The 12,108-nt window shown below is 36.3% G+C and overlaps 1 protein-coding gene across 1 annotated transcript; it reads left to right on the forward strand.

The window, feature by feature from the left end:
• Window positions 1–2,504: 2,504 nt before the first annotated feature.
• Window positions 2,505–3,449, forward strand: LOC122745129 (olfactory receptor 1361-like). The gene has a single exon (XM_043990403.1). The coding sequence runs from the start codon at window positions 2,505–2,507 to the stop codon at window positions 3,447–3,449; it is 945 nt and encodes a 314-aa protein (XP_043846338.1).
• The last annotated feature ends 8,659 nt before the right edge of the window (window positions 3,450–12,108 follow it).

Genomic DNA, 12,108 nt, shown 5'->3' on the forward strand with positions numbered 1-12,108 from the left:
ACTGTGGCTCCATGATATTTAAATTGCTTCTTTCTGGCTGCTTGGAGTATTTTCTCCTTCACCTGATAATTCTGGAATTTGGCTACAATATTCCTTGGAGTTTTCCTTTTGGGGTCTCTTTCAGGAGGTGATCGGTGGATTCTTTCAATGATGATTTTATCCTCTGATTCTATGATATCAGGGCAGTTCTCCTTAATAATTTCCTGGAATATGGTGTCTAGATTCTTTTTCTGGTCATGGCTTTCAGGCAGTCCAATGATTCTCAAATTGTCTCTCCTCGATCTGTTTTCCAGATCAGTTGTCTTTCCAATGAGGTATTTCACATTTTCTTCTATTTTTTCATTTTTTTTATTCTGCTTGACTGATTCTTGGTGTCTCATGGATTCCTTATCTTCCAACTGTCCCACTTTAATTTTTAAGGCATTGTTTTCTTCAGTGAGATTATGCACCTTTTTTTCCATTTGACTAAGTGAATTTTTTAAGGTATTGTTTTCTTCAGTGAGATTATGTAGCTTTTTTTCCATTTGGCCAAATGAATTTTTTAAGGCTTTGTTTTCTTTAGCTTCCTTTTCCAAGCTGCTGATTCTTTTTTCATAGTTTTTTTGTTTTGCTTTCATTTCTCTCCCCATTTTTTCTTCTACCTCTTGCAATTGATTTTTAAAATCCTTTTTGAGCTCTTCCAGGAAGGCTTTTTGTTCTTGTGACCAATTCACCTTCCCTTGTGAGGCTTCAGATGTAGACAATTTGAGGCTATTGTCCTCATCTGAGTTTGTGTTGGCTTCTTCCCTATTGATACAGAAGCTCTCAATGGAGAGGGCTCTTTTTTGCTTCTTACTCATTATTGCAGCTTATTTATTTATTCTTTAAGTTGAGGTCTGCTCTGGGGGCACCAGGGTCCCTGTTTTGGGCTTCTTGTGCAGGTGTATAGGTGCTGTGTGACCGGGCTTTTACTCTGAGGCCTTTATGGTGTGTGGAGATCCCCCGCCCTGCACTTCCTGTCTGATTGTGCTCCGCCAGCCAGGCGCCAGACCCTGGCGTCTGATCCCGCCATTTGTGGCCCTCTCGGCTGGTGCAGGTAGGTTTTTCCACTGTCCTTCTTGGCCACCAGATTTTTGAACCAGGTTCCGGGAGCCTCAGTTGTTTGGCTGTGGCCCGCAGCTCCTGCTGACTTGCCCCAACCCCCTCTGCGCTGGGTTGCTGCCCTGCGCTGGGCCTCCCTTTTGCCCGAGTCAGACTGACCTTTTCCTGAAGTCTTCTAAATTATCTCTGGTTGGAGGACTGTGTCTCTCTGTCTCTTTGCAGGTTCTGTAGTTTCAGAATCCGTCCAGAGGCTTGATTTAATGTTCGTTTTGAGGGAACAGAAGGAGAGCTCAGGCAGCTTGCTGCTTCCTCTCCGCCATCTTGGCTCCGCCCCCAGCTCTCTCTTAATATTGTCATTTTAAGTTCCTACAACATGCTATTTATCATTTTCAGACAAACTGTCGTCTTTTCCTGATTCCCCTATATAACACCTTAAAAATAAGGCTATGTTTATCCCTATTAGATTTAATTTTATTAAGCCTAAAGATCTTTGTGAATCCTAATATCCTATTTCTTAGCTAACTCTCTCAGCCTTGTCTTGTGAAAATTTGTTGTACATGCCAATGCTGCTTCGATGGGCCACTAAATGGGTGGACCAGGGAAGGATCAAGTTAACCCTCTACCATGAGTGGGTGACTACTAGCTCTACCAACAACAACAAAAAAAGTAGCATGACACACTTTTAAATTTAATTTGCATTATTGACATTTTCTTAATCACTTTCTTAAGTCTAGACAATCAACCAAATAATAAATGAAGCCCTAATCTTTAGTCTTTCCCCAAATTAAACAACTATTACGAGCCATCAGATCTGACTCCAGGACATTTTCCCAACCCCGTCTTCCAAGGGAAAAGTCAGGACTCTTGTGAGTAAGGAAGTTGTGGTGCAGTCCTGGGGCAGTTTGGATTTGTGTTGCCTCCAGGTGGATTGATCTGGAACCCAGGGAATGAAGAGTAGAAAAGAGATTTTTAAACTTTTGGTGATGAGCTCCTGAGATGCTAGAGTACCTACTCACTCATGGCTTTTTATCTCCCTTCTAAACATGTTATTTATTTTTAGCTTCCTGACCTGTTTTAATAGTATTGGGAAATATTTCTACTGGAGGGCATGGGAATATGTGTTTAGTTTAATAAAAAAAACCTCATTTAGCCTCCATGACATTTGGGGTGGAGGATGTGAGAGAAGAAAAAGATTCATCCAGCCTTGTTTATTCCAATGATGTGTCCTCTGGGCTGGTACAATGGGTGGGTTGGCAAGTGTAAGGGAGCCAAAAGCAAAGAGTCTTTGTGGCTCCTAGTTGCTCTTGGTGGTTTTGGCGGGGGGGGGGGGGGGAACGACACAGGTGTCTTGGGGAATAACTAACTCATGTTGAACTCTGTGCTTCTGACATATTTTCATTATATTTTTCTTTTCCTCCTGAGAAATGAGAAATCAAAACATGGTCTTAGAATTTCTCCTCCTGGGCCTGTCAGACCATCCAGAGCAACAACAATTTCTCTTCAGACTCTTTCTGGGCATGTATTTCATAGGGACACTGGGGAACCTGCTCACCATCCTGGCAATTGGCTTTGATTCCCATCTCCATACTCCCATGTATTTCTTCCTCTCCAACCTATCTTTCCTTGATCTCTGTTTCACTTCCACCACAGTTCCCAAACTGTTGGTGAATTACATCTTAGGCACAAATACCATCTCCTATCCAGAATGCTTAGCTCAAATGTATTTTATTAATGCTTTCGGTGCATCTGACAGCATCCTCCTCTCTGCCATGGCCTATGACTGCTATCTGGCTGTCTGTCACCCTTTACACTATGGCACAGTCATGACGTCACACCTTTGTGCTCTGTTGGTGGCTGGGCCTTGGGTTTCTGCTCACCTCATTGCAATGGTTCATAGCATATTTATAGAGCATCTATCCTTCTGTATGAATAATAAAATCCCTCACTTCTTCTGTGACATAAATACCTTGATAAAACTCTCCTGTTCTGACACACACATTAATGAAATGTTAGTTCTTTTTTTAGGGGGGCCAGTAGTTTTAATTCCCTTCATATGCATTGTTGTCTCTTATACTCCTATTGTTTCTGCTGTGTGGAAGATACCATCAGCTCATGGGAAATGGAAAGACTTTTCTACCTGTGGGTCCCACCTCTCTGTGGTCACTCTTTTTTATGGAACTGTCATTGGTGTGTATTTCAACCCCACATCCACCCACATGACCCAGAAAGACATCATAGCAACTGTGATGTATATAGTAGTCACCCCTACACTGAACCCTTTCATTTATAGCCTCTGGAACAATGACTTGAAAGGAGCCCCGGGGAAGCTTCTTGGCTTGAAACAATTCTCCAAGAGACAATTATGTTGATTTTTGTATTATTCCAATATTCCATGGAGAAAATAAATGAGCCAATGTGTTGTCAAAAACAACCAATTAATGTTAACCCGGCAGGAGGCCAAGAGTGTTGTGTAAAACAGTTCTCTGTCCTTGGTGTTGTGTGTTCAACATTTATATCAATGAACTGAATGAATATAAGCATTATGAAGATAAACTATGGTATCCTTGTCTATTTTGTAGATGATATCAAGATAGGAGGAATAGTTTGTGTGTGTGGTTTTTTTTTGTTTGTTTTGGTTTTGTTTTTTTGCGGGGCAATGAGGGTTAAGTGACTTGCCCAGGGTCACATAGCTAGTAATTGTTCAGTGTCTGAGGTCAGATTTGAACTCAGGTCTTCCTGATTCCAGGGCCGGTGCTCTATCTACTGTGCCACCTAGCTGCCCCCAATAGTTTATGTTTTGAATGACAGAATTGGGATAACAAATTTAAATAAGCTGGAACAATGAACCAAATCTAAAAAAAATTGATACTTGGATTAGATTTAATTGGATAGGAATAAACCTAAAACTGTACACTTTGGTTCAAAATTTCAATAGCACAAGTACAGAGTACAACTAATATTACTAAGAAAATAGCTTATTTGGAAACAGTCTTGGGATTTTATTTGGAAAAACATGATTCATCAATTTGATATGTAAGCAAAATAAAAATACCCCTAAACCTTAATGTGATCTTAAATTGCATGGAAAAGAATGAGGTAGATGATACTTTTGGTTTCTCCTATTATGATCACACACTTAATGTATTATTTTGTGTTTTGGCACCAGATTTAAAGAAAGACATTAACATACCAAACCATATTAAAAAGAGGGCAACCAGTAGGTTAAGGGAAATAGAAATTAGAAATATTTTCATACAAAAATTGGTTGAAGGTACTGGAGATGTTTATTTTGAAAAAATAGAAGACTTTGGTGGTGGGGCTCACCCCATAATAGGCACAGCATAATAGTCCTTAAGCGTTCCAAGGGTTGTTACATGGAAAAGCACCAGATATTTTGTTGGGATTCAGAAGGCTAATATAGGATCAATGAATGGGAATTACAGGGAGGCAGATTTCACTGGGGGTGGGAGGAGAAGGGGGCTTCTTCATAATGTGAGAATTTGTAACTGAGAACTGCAGTAGAGAATTTAAGAGGTGGTAAACTGTCTATAAAAAAAAGGTCTTGACTTGAAAATTTTCAAACAAATTCTGGATAACCACTTTTTAGGATTCTTTAGATGAGGTTCTTAATTATATATTGGACTAGATGTTTTCTTATGTCCTTTCCAATTTTGAGACAATTTTATCCTATGATAGTGTTTACAAATTATATCTTCCTTAAAATAACAAAGTGAATAAGTTAGCTATTCTCTGTATGATCAAAGACCTCATGGTTGTAAAGGGAACAAGATCTTAAGAAAAAAGAAACCAATAAGCATGATAATCACTACTCAATCCTAATTGCATTGTTATTTTAACCAAAATGTTTATCTTATTGCCTTAGTTGGGGCAACAAAACTTAAAATGAAAATGGATTTCTTAGGCATTAGTAGCCTTTAATATATTTTTTTTTTATAAAAGTATTTCATTTTTTTCTAGTTACATGTAAAAATAGTTCTCAATATTTGTTTATAGAGCTTTCTAATTTCAGATTTTTCTCCCTCCCTCCCCTCCCTCGCCCCTCCCCTAGACAGCAGGCAATCTGATATAGGTCATATATATATATATATATATATATATATATATATATATATGTATATATATATATAAATATAAAAATGTATGTGTGTGTATATATATATATACACACATATATATTATATATGTAATAACATTAAACATATTTTTGCATTAGCCATGTTATAAGAGAAGAATCAGAGCAATGAGGAAAAACCTCACAATAGAAAAACAACAGCACCAAAAGCACAAGAGATAGTCTGGTTCAATCAGCATCTCTACTCCATACTTCTTTTTTTTCTGGATTTGGAGATCCCCTTCCATCATGGGTCCCCTGGAACTCTTCTGTACCATTGCATTGGTGAGAAGGATCTAGTCCATCACAGTAGATCAACACACAATGTTGATGATACTGTGTACAATGTTCTTCTGGTTCTGCTCATCTCACTCATCATCAGTTCATGCAAGTCCCTCCAGGTTTCTCTGAAGCCTTTAATATATTAATGGGCCTTATGTTAGGACCTTATCTATTCTACTGAATTGTCTTTCCTATTTAGCACTTCCATTTATGGCGAAAGTTTTAAGAGCCTTCTATACTTGATTATTTTGTGGCTCAAATCATCATTATCAACAACAACCATAAAAAAGCTATCAAATTTCTACTTTGTGCCAAATCAAAGCTAGACAAAAGGGACAGAGCAGAAATATTTAGCAGAATGGAAAAACTTGAATCTACTATGGCAAGTCTAACCAAAGGGGAAAAAAGATCATGCAAATATAAAGTGAAAAACAATCTGGAGGAAGAGAAACAAAAAGCAATAACATTAAAAGAAATCATGACCAAATAAATGAAAAAAAAATAGAAGAAAAAGTGAATCATATCAGAAAAACAACTGACCTGGAAAGCAGGTAGAAAAGAAATAATGAAAGAACAGTAGAACTACCTAAAATTATGATTAAAAAAGGATCTTGATACAATATTAAAAGAAACAATCAGGAAAAATTTCCCTGAAGTTCTAGAATAAGAAGGCAAAGCAGAAATAGAAAAAATCCACTGAAAGAGATCCCAGGAGGAAAACTTACAGGAATATCATAACCAAGTTTCAAACGTCCCAGGTTAAGGAGAAAATATTGGAAGCAACAAGAAAAAAACCAATGTAAATATCATGGAAATACAATAGTAGTAGCTACTACATTGAAGGACTATAGATCTTGTATTACTATATTCTGTAGAGCAAAAGAGCTGGGGTTATGACCATGGGTAACTTACCCACCAAAGTTAAGTATAATCCTGAATTTTAAAAAATGGACATTTAACAAATTGAAAGATGTTTTGGTTTTTTTACAAAAAAACCAGAACTTAGGGGGAAATTCAACACATAACATCCAGGAAAAATATATGGTAACTTTAAAGACCAATTATAAGGGACTCAGTAAGGACAAGCATTTACTTCTTACATGTGAAAATATTAGCACTACTCTTATGACTGTCATCATTATTTGGGTAGTTTGAAGGAAAGGCTTGGGCTGAGAGGGGAGGGAGATAAGGGAGGGGGAGAAGAGGGAAAGGAAGAAAGGGCAGATTGGGGGAGAGAGCAATAAAAAGCAAAACATTTTCAAGGAAGGTTAAGATGTTCTGCATAACTGCACAAGTATGACATATTGAATTGCTTGATTTCATAGGGAGGGTTGAGGAGGGAGGGAGGAAGAAAAATTTAGAATACAGAATTAGCTCAAAGACCTTAATCCTCTCAGAATGGGTTCCAGGAGGGAATAACATCAATTAGGAGGACTAATCTATTTAACCCTACAGGAAAGTAGGAGGGGAAGAGGATAAGTAGGGAAGGGTGAAAGAATGGACGGCAGAGCAGGGGAGGGGATAGTCAGAAGTAAAATGCTTTTCAGGAGGAATAGGGTAAAAGAAAAAAGAAAATAGAGCAAATATCATGGGAAGGGAATAGGATGGAGGGAAATAGTTATGATGATTGACTATATATATTTTTTTAATTTTTAAATTTTTTTTTTTAGTGAGGCAATTGGGGTTAAGTGACTTGCCCAGGGTCACACAGCTAGTAAGTGTTAAGTGTCTGAGGCTGGATTTGAACTCAGGTACTCCTGACTCCAGGGCTGGTGCTCTATCCACTGTACAACCTAGCTGCCCCCGATGATTGACTATAACAGTAAAATGTATGGTACCTACTTTGCTGGGCTATTGTGAAGAAAATTCTTTGTTAAGTTTAGGGTACTATATAAAAGTTATGATGAATTTATGATGCTATCAGAAAAGCCTGGAAAAACCTCCATGAACTGAAGCAGAGTAAAATGTACTATATACAAAATAACAGTAATAGTGTAAGATGATCTGCTGGGAAGCACGTGATTATTTTCAGCAAGGCAATGATCCAATGTAACTCTGAAGGACTTATGAAAATTGCAGTCCATCTACAGAGAAAGAAGTGATATTATCTGAAAACAGATTGAAACACATTTTTTTCTTTGATAATTCCTTAATTTGAAGTTTTGTTTTTTAACTATTTTCTTTCATAACCTAGCTAATGTGGGGGTATTTTCCATGACTACTCATGTATAACTTATATTGAATTTCTTGAGTTCTTGAGGGTGGGGGGTGGGAAGGGAGAGAGGAAGGGAATTTGGAACACAAGTTTTTTTAAAAATTGATATCAAAATTTATTTTTACATATATTTTGGAAAATAAATTCTAAATAGATAAAAAAGAAATACAAAAACGAAATATAAAAAATTAGAATTGGGCAGGTGGAAGCTAATGATTCTATGAGACATTAAGCATCAGTCAAACAATCAAAAGAATGAAAAAAATAGACAAAAATGTAAAATGCCTCATTGGAAAAACAACTGACCTGGAAAATAGATCCAAGAAAGATAATTTAAGAATTATTGGACTACCTCAAAGCCATGATTAAAAAAAAGAGCCTGGACAGCATATTTCAGGAATCAAGGAGTACTGCCCTGATATTATAGAACCAGAGGGTAAAATAGTCATTGAAAAAATCCACCAATCACCTCCTGAAAGAGATAGCAAAATGAAAATTCTGAGGAATATTGTGGCCGCATTCCAGAATTACCAGGTGAAGAAGAAAATACTGTGTGCAGTCAGAAATAATTTAAATATGAAGGAGTCACAGTCAGTATTGCACAGGATCTGGCACCTTCAACAGTAAAGAATCAGAGGCCACTTACATGAAGTGATGTTGAGTGAAATGAGTAGAACCAAGAGAACATTGTATATATTATCAACAACATTGTGTGATGATAACTGTGGTAGACTTAACTCTTCTCAGCAATACAATGATCCAAGACAATGCCAAAAACTTATGGTGGAAAATGCTCTTCACATTCAGAAAAAGAACTATGGAGTCTAAATGTAGACCGAAGCATACTATTTTCACTTTTGTTGTTACTTTTTTGTTATTTTTTGTTATTCTTTCTTATGTTTTCCACCTTTTTGTTCTTATTCTTCTCTTACAACATGACTAATGTGGAAATATGTTTAGCCTATTTAAAATGTATAACCTATATCAAATTGCTTGCTGTCCTCAGGATGGGGGGAGGAAGGGGAGGGTAAGAGAAAAATTTGGAACTCAAAAAAAATCTTTACATGTAATTGGAAAAAAATTAAAAATTAAATTTTAAAAAAGAATCAGAGGACTTGGAGTATGATATTCTGGAAGGAAAAGGAGCTTGGATTGCAATTAAGAATCAACTACCCAGCAATGTTCAGTATAATCTTTCAGGGGAAAAGATGGATATTCAATGAAATAGGGGACTTTAAAACTTTCCTGATGAAAAGGCCAGAACTGAACAGAAAATTTGATCCTTAGATACAAGACTCAAGGGAAGCATAGAAAGGTAAATAGGAAAAAGAAATCATAAGGGATATTAAATTTTAAACTGTTTACATTCTTACATGGGAAGATGACACTTATAACTTGTGAGAATTTTCTCTTTATTAGGGCATCTGGATGGAGTATATTTAGACAGAGGGCACAGGAGTGAGTTGAATATGAAGGGATGATATCTTTAAACAATAAAATTATGGGGTGAGAGGGGAATGAATTGGGAGAAAGGGAAAAGGAAAGATGGAATGGAGTAAAGTATCTCACATAAAAGAAGCAAGAAAAAGCTTGTACAGTGGAGGGTCAGATGGGGGAGGTGCCAGGGAGTGAGTGAACCTTACTCTTATTAGTATTGGCTCAAAGAGGGAATAACATACGCATTCAATTGGATATAGAAACCTATCTTACCATGCAGGAAATTAGGAGGGAGTGTGTGATAGAAGGGAGTTTGTTTAGCCATTCCCCATTTGATGGGCATTCCTTTGATTTCCAATTCTTAGCCACAACAAAAAGAGTTGCTACATATATTTTGAACAAAACACTTTTGAGGAGGGATAGGGTGAAAGGAGATAGAGAGAGCATAGAATAAATGTTGTGGGGAGGGAGAAGGGTGGAGGGAAATACAGTTAGCAATAGTAGCTGTGAAAAAAATTTTGAAACAAGTTTGTCTGATAAAGGCCTCGTTTCTTAAACACATAGAGAACTGAGTCAAATTTATTTAAATGCGAGTCATTTCCCAATTGATAAATGATCAAAACATAACGAACAGTTTTCAGATGAAATAATCAAAGTTATCTATAGTCATATGAAAAAATGTTCTTACTCATTGTTGATTAGAAAGATGCAAGTCAAAATAATTCTGGGGTACTGCCTCATACTTACTGGATTGGACAATAGGACATCAGAGGAAAATGACAAATGTTGTAGAGAATATAAGAAAAATGATACATTAATGCACTGATGGTGGAATTGTAAACTGATCCAAACATTCTGTAGAGCAATTTGGAACTATGCCGAAAGGACTATAAAACCATGCATACTCTTTGACATAGTAATACCACTACTAGGTCAATATCCAAAAAGAGATAAAAAGCAAAAAATTAAAGGACCTATATGTACAAAAATATTTATGGTAGCTCTTTTCTGGGGCAAAGACTTTGAAATTGAGGGGATGCCCATCAATTGGAAAATGGCCGAACAAATTTTGGGATGTGATTATGATGGAACACTATAAGAAATGATGAGCAGGATGCTCTCAGAAAAACCTGGAAAGACTTACATGAGCTGATGCAAAGTGATTTCACTTGTACTGTATATAAAGTAACAGCAATATTGTAAGATGATCAGCTATGAATGACTGCTATTCTCAGCAATACAATGATCCAAGACAGCGCTGAAGGACTTATGATAAAAAATGTAATCCATCCCTAGAGAATGAATTGATGGTGTCTGAATACAGATTGAAATATAATTTTTTAAGTTTATTTTTTGTGAGTTTTTTTGTCTTTTACAACCTAATATGGAAATATTTTGCATGACTACTGATGATTAACATTTTGAATAGCTTGCCTTCATAAGGTGGGGGAGGAAAGAAGGGAATTTGGAGCACAAAGAATGAATGTTAAAAATTGTTTTACATGAAATTGGGTAAAATAAAAGTTTAAAAAAATGGAAAACATTTTTAAAAAAGAAAAAAAAGAAATTTGTTTTTAAAACAATATTGCTATTCCTGTATACAATGTTCTCTTGGTTTCTACTCATTTTGCTCTTCATTATTTTGTGCAAGTCTTTCCATGTTTTTTCTAAAATCATTGAGCTCATCATTTCTTATAGCACAGTAGTATTCCATCACAATCATATACCACAATTTGTTCAGCCACTCCCTAACTGATGAGCATCCCTACAATTTCCAGTTCTTTGTCACCACAAAGAGAGCTATTATAAACATTTTAGAACACATTGGTTCTTTTTCTTTTTTCCTTAATCATCTTTGGAAATAGACCAACTAGTGGTATGGCTGAGTCAAAGAATATAGGTAGTTTAATACCTCTTTGGGTATAATTCTAAATGGTTGGATCAGTTCACAATTCCTGCAATAATGAATTAAAGTCCCAATTTTTCCACATCCTCTCCAACACTTTCACTTTCTTCTTCTATCATTTTAGCCAATCTAGTAGACGTAAAAAATGATATCTCAAGATTGTTTTAATCTGCATTTCTCTAATCAATAATGGCTTATTTTATATGACCAGAAATTATTTTGATTTCTTCAATGGAAAACTGCCTGTTCATATACTTTAACCATTTATCAATTGGAGAATTATTTGTATTCTCATAGATTTGATAAAGTTCTTTAAAAATTTTAGATATGAGAACTTTATCTGATAAACTGTCAATAAGTCCCCCTCCCCTTTCTGCTTTCCTTCTGATCTTGGCTATATTTGTTTTATTTGTTCAACCCCTTTTTAATTTAATGTAAAGTTATACATTTTACACCTAACTTTCCTATATTCTTATATTTTACTCTCTTACTTTTACTCCAAAATCCAGCAACACCTGCCTTCTTGCTATTCCTCCCTCATGATACTCCATCCACTGACTGTCAACATCTTTATTGGCTGTCCTCCATGCCGGCAATGCTCTCCCTCCTCATCTCTTCTGTATTCTCTGTCTTCCTATGAAAGTCAGGTCAAATCCCACTTTCTACAAGAGGATTTTCCTGGTGCTCTCCTCCAATCTCTATTGCTAGTAATTTTCCTCTGAGACAATTTATACTCTAAATATACTGTCTGTGCATAGTTGTTTACACTCTGTTTTCCCAAGTAGTTTGTGAGCTCCTTGGGTGCAGGGACCAGGGTCTTGCCTTTCTTTGTAGCACCAGTGCTTAACAACATGCTTGGCACTTAGTACAAATTTAATATGTACTTGTTGATTGATTGGAACCCAGAGAATTTTAGAGTTACAAAGAGCTCCAAGTTTTGGGGTCATCACCCAGAATCATGGTTAAGGTTTTATTCTGTTTCTCTATCATGAATCCACTTGGCATTCAGGTGAGATTTATGGACCCCTTTTCAGAAGAACATATTTATTTAAAACT

Source organism: Dromiciops gliroides, chromosome 1 (genome assembly GCF_019393635.1).
Source record: "Dromiciops gliroides isolate mDroGli1 chromosome 1, mDroGli1.pri, whole genome shotgun sequence".
NCBI lineage: Eukaryota > Metazoa > Chordata > Mammalia > Microbiotheria > Microbiotheriidae > Dromiciops > Dromiciops gliroides.